The sequence below is a fragment of the Mauremys mutica genome, chromosome 4, assembly GCF_020497125.1.
Source record: "Mauremys mutica isolate MM-2020 ecotype Southern chromosome 4, ASM2049712v1, whole genome shotgun sequence".
In the NCBI taxonomy this organism is placed as follows: domain Eukaryota; kingdom Metazoa; phylum Chordata; order Testudines; family Geoemydidae; genus Mauremys; species Mauremys mutica.
In genome coordinates, this window is record NC_059075.1 from 121,630,010 (window position 1) to 121,634,939 (window position 4,930).

At 53.6% G+C, this 4,930-nt stretch overlaps 1 protein-coding gene across 1 annotated transcript; it reads left to right on the top strand.

The window, feature by feature from the left end:
• Nucleotides 1–807: 807 nt before the first annotated feature.
• Nucleotides 808–4,698, top strand: LOC123370310 (transcobalamin-1-like). The gene is made up of 4 exons (XM_045016733.1): nt 808–904; nt 3,609–3,771; nt 4,093–4,211; nt 4,436–4,698. Exons 1-4 carry the CDS (start codon nt 826–828, stop codon nt 4,537–4,539), a joined length of 465 nt encoding a protein of 154 aa, XP_044872668.1. The 5' UTR covers nt 808–825; the 3' UTR covers nt 4,540–4,698.
• Nucleotides 4,699–4,930: the final 232 nt, after the last annotated feature.

Sequence of the window (4,930 nt, forward strand, 5' to 3'; positions counted from 1 at the left end):
GGGCTTATGTATTAAAACTGTTGCTGCTCAGCCCTGCCTGAGGGCCTGAGCGCATTGACTCGCTGGTTGTTGCCCTGCCCTGCCCGAGGGCCGGGCCTAAGGCTATTCGTAGCGAGGCCGTGGGACACCCAACCGCCCCGCTGAGGGACAAACCGCGGCCGAGCCACATTACAAGCCCCCATCCAGTTCTGGCAATTCATGTTAATCCTGATTCTACACCCCTGCTATCCCTGTGTAGTGCTTCCCCCCCCCTCAGCTCTGCCAATTTCTCTCACTCCTGCCTACAGCCAGGACCACCTGCACACAATGACCTGGGAAATCAGGAAGGGATAAAGCCAAGAAGCCCAAATTTCCTCTCCCTTACACTGGTGCACAACTTCACTGGGGTGGCCTATGGTGTCCGAGTGTCCATGCAGAAATGTTAGCCAGCTGTGGTCTCACAGTCCTACGGCCCCCCAGTGAGATATGACCCAGGGCCCTGTGACACCAAGTCAACTGGGGAAGTGGGAATATGGATTGTGACGGGGAGAATTCCATCTAGGTCTCTGGTGCCAGTTGGCTCCTTGCAGCACCCAGAGAACATAGGGAGGGAGTAGTGGTCTGACAGCCCTGGATATCTCTATCTGTGCCAGTCTCTGGGGCACAGACCTGCCCATACTGCTGGGCATTGCTTAATGTCTCCCATCTGCTGTGGAGAAGCAGCTGGGTGAGGCAAGCCAAGGGAGGAGGGCAAGGCACCCTAGTGTCCCCGCCTCCTTCCAGCTGATAAATACCAGGTCCTAGTCCAGGTCCCAGCACAGCCAGGGAGTGACTGGAGACAGAGGGATGAGGAGGACTTTGGTGATCACGCTAGCAGGTCTCCTGCTCCTGTACCTTGCCCCTGGGGGGCTGTGCCAGGGCTGTGGTGAGTCAAATGGCCCTGTGCCATGTACCCCTCCTCTCTGTGGTGTGACTTCTGGGGTGGCAGGGGGAAGGGAGAGAACCCAGAAAGTGATGGGCCCTCTGCAGGATGTCAATAATCCTTACTCTGCAGAGTTCCTCATATGCATGGGGAAACTGGGTGATCCAGCTGCGGTGTGAACCCTGGAGTCTGGACTCCTCCTTCCAGAGCAAACTGCCCCCTGCATGCTCCATAGGGTAAAGTGCCCCTCTCCCCATGCCCCAGCTCAGTAGCATGGGAGAGACCCAGCAATGCCAGCATCACTTTAGGGGCGGACAGGGGGATGGAGTTCAGAGTCAGACCAGCTTAGCTCATAGTGATTTAAAGAGACAAGCCCTCCAACCCAGGAAACAGGGTTGAGTCTATAGGTGCATCTACACTGCCTGCTTTTGGGGGAATGTAGAGTATGTACATGAGTGGTCCCCACTAGCACAGGTATAAATAGCAGTGTAGCTGATGAGACATGGCTCAGTAGGGAGGCCACTTGTCTGGTATTAAACCGGCCAGTCCTCTTTTTCAGAGGTTTTCCCTATCTGTATGGGGACAAAACTGAACGTAGTTCTGTCCAGTATCCGATGGGAAACACCACTCTACCCATCCAGTTCTTAAAAATGGTGCCTCCCCCCCCCCCTGCCATAGAGCAGGACATTGCATGCGCTGGCACACTGACAGAGGCATGCCCCTGCCATTCCCCAAAGTACCGGAATGTCCGATATTCCAGGAACAGGTGAGTGTCCAGCTTGTGGCTTGAGTGAGTACAGTAAAGGCACACCCGAAGGGAGTGGGTATGTACCCACATGCACACCCTACCTGGCTCTTTACTTGCCCTAGCCACGCGTCTCCATATACGCTGGTATGTTTAACAGTGCTGTGTCCCACTGCACCAGTACTGCTAAAGCCTTTCCCTACCACAGGCATAGACTCCTGCAGCAGGGAAAGGCTCTGCCAGCTCCCTCTTACCAGAGCCTTCCCCCCCAGCAGTGAAAGGCTCCACCAGTGGGGAGCTGCTGGAGCCTTCCCCTCACACATGTAGCTGCACACCACAGCGTGTGCACAACCTGCTTTTCACTGTGGCACCAGCTACACCTGCCCTCTTGCTGCTGACACTGGTGTGCAGTGTGGATGGTGCCCAAACACAGTGACTCCCTGGAAGCTGGGCCGTCTAGTTCTCCTGGTGACTCAGGAGGCGTTTCCCTTCCTGACCCACCGTCTGAACCATAATAGCCTCATTGTCCCTACCATCCAGGCCATGGCGGCCTCTCGCCTCCCCTGTCTCCTGCCTCTTAACCCGGCCTAGGAAATTTCACACACTCTGTGCGGGTGGGAGGAGGGGGCAGGGAATCAAAGATGCAGCTTTCTCTGGGCTAATACATAGGTGACCTGCAGCATGGGACTGTGCCAGCATTGGGCACTAGAGACGCTGGCTGGCTCAGGTGCCAGAGTCACGCCCCATCTACCCGGGGGGCTGCAGAGACTGTGCCTTCCCTTCACCATGTGGAAACAGCCTGTGCAGAGCATCTCTGCATAGCTGAAATGCCAGTGAGGAATGTGGGGTGGGAGGTGTCAGGCAAAGGGGTTGTGTCTCAGAGCCCCGGCTCCAGCCCAAGCCTGAATGTCTACACTGCTATTTTTAACTCCCCAGTGCAAGTCCAGATCAGTTGACCCAGTCTCTGAGACGTGCTGTCACAGGGTTTTTGGTTTGCTTGTTTTTTTCTTGTGTAGATGTACCCTGTGTCTTTCTGTGTCTCAGTCCCATCTGCACAATGTGCTTAATAGTACTGCGCTGCCTCATTCTGGGGTTGTTAAGGATGGTGATGGGGCCATCTAAAGTACCTCAGGTAGACAGAAGCACATGTAGCAAGGCTGGCAGTGGGGTGAGGGTTGGGGATTGTTTTCCTGTTCCAGGAGAATTTTCTACATTTCAAAAAAATTTTCCTGTCCTGCATGATGCCAAAAAGTCAAAAAAACTCAAAAAATTTCATGAACTGAAAATCCAGAAAAAAACAAACCAAAGCAAAGCAAATCCAACAATTTTGGTCAATTAAAATGTGTCATTTTGATAACTTTGAAATGTTTCAACTTCACACTTTTTTCCCTTTTTTCTGTGTAAATTTACTAAAATTTCTGAACGAAAAGTCGCTTCAATTGGAAAACCAAAGCTTTCCAATATGGATATTTTTTTAACCAAACATTTTTCAAGGTGATTGTTTCTTCCAACCTATCACTGCTTCCTGAACAGTTCTGACACTGAATCAGCCTTTTTCAGTTAAAAAATTTGGTCGTTGAAAAATTCCAGGCCAGCTGTATATTTAGCCCTGTGTCTCCTTCTAGTGGCTGGATGACCTAGAGATTTATGGATCTCCTCTAGTGCTCAAGCTCCTTGGCTTTTAGCTCAAGCAGTGGAGAGTCATAGCTTCAGAGGCCCTGTCTTCAACCCCAGCTAACCTCCTGGCCACAGAGCCATCACCCAGATCCTCTCTGTCTTTGCTTCTCCCTTTGCAATCCTGTACCTCCACCCAATTCCTGGTAGGATCTGTGGATCTCCCCTTGACTCCAATGGTACAGGAGTCCCTGCAGTGGGAGACTCACCCTCCTCCAAGGTATAAGTGGCTGGTCTTCACACTCTCTCCTACCCACACAGATAACCTCCCTCTCTCCACCCCCGCAGCTGCTCCACACACCTATCTTCAATCCTACATTGATGTCACCTACACTGCTGTGGATGGTGTGAACCAATCCTTTAATGACTCCATCTGTGTCACCGTGCACCAGTGCTCCTTCTTCTTTGATGTGATGGAGGTCGTCCAAAAGAGAGACTTCGGAAGATTCAGGTACCTGGTCGGCCTGGCATCCATCGCTGGTGCCAGTGGCCCTGGCAGAGAGCAGGCTAGATGGCAGCATGGCACTACTAGGGCAACATAGATGGAAAAATTGGAGGGGGTCCCTAGTATCATGGGGGGCGGAATGCCCCTGCTACCCCACCCTGCATGATTCCCAGAGCCAGCAGTTTGCTGGGGGTGAGTTAAAGTATCAGGGGGATCAAGGCAGTCTCATGGTGGCCTGGGTTGCATGTCCCTGTGGAGTGGGGGTTGGGGAGGCTATGAGGCAATGGTAACCAGGCCTCCTGCAGGACTCACTCTGTCTCTCTGTAGGTTCAAGTACACACTGCATGTGTGGGGCGCATACATCACCTCCGTGCGGGGGCTGGAGGCCGATAACAGCCAGCACACCTACTGGCAGCTCCTGAGCAACGGCATTCCGCTGAAACTAGGTGGGATGGCGGCGGAGAGAGTGGGGGTGGGGGGAAGTGTGAGGGGGAAGGGTTCTGTGGGGGAGGGGAACAGGGGTGTGAGAGGCACAATAGAAAGGGGATGAGAATCAGAAGAAGACAGACCGACCCAGGGAGGGGCTGGTGTGCAGGTGGGTGGCCGGTGCTGAGGGTCCACTGACGCCATTTGCATCCCTTACCTTCCCTTTCCTCTCCTCGTGTTCCAGGTGCTGGGTGCTACGCTGTCTCCCATGGGGAGAGGCTGGAGGTCAGGTTCTCCAAGTACGATCTCCAGGGCACTGGCCAGCCTGAGGACAAGGAGTGCTCATGAAGGCGAAACTTGTCCTGGCCAGGGTTCAGCAGCCCCACCCATTCCCCCAGAGCAGGTATCTCCCTCTTGGTGGGACAGACCCTTGGGGATGATTGTGTTGTATTCACATCCGTGACTGTTTCCCAAACTCTGCCTGTCTCTGTCCCTCACTCCTGAAATAAACCCTCTGCAACAGCCATCTGCACCGTGAGAGTTATTCCAGGCAAAGAGAAACTGACAATGTGGGTAATGGGGCCGCTGGAGGGCAACCTCCATCTGGAAACACACCACAGCAGCAGGGCTGCATCACAGCGATGTCACATACCTCCACCATAGTTAAGGGCTTACTCTGGAGCCCCCGTTTTAATGTATGGCACTGGCCAATGGGGCACTCGTCTCACCATGGAGTCAC

Coding starts and splice junctions, on each gene's coding strand:
- LOC123370310 (XM_045016733.1), top strand. CDS start 826: ATGAGGAGGACTTTGGTGATCACGCTAGCAGGTCTCCTGCTCCTGTAC. Junction 905..3,608: donor GGGGCTGTGCCAGGGCTGTG/GTGAGTCAAATG, acceptor CCACCCCCGCAG/CTGCTCCACACACCTATCTT. Junction 4,212..4,435: donor CGGCATTCCGCTGAAACTAG/GTGGGATGGCGG, acceptor CTCGTGTTCCAG/GTGCTGGGTGCTACGCTGTC.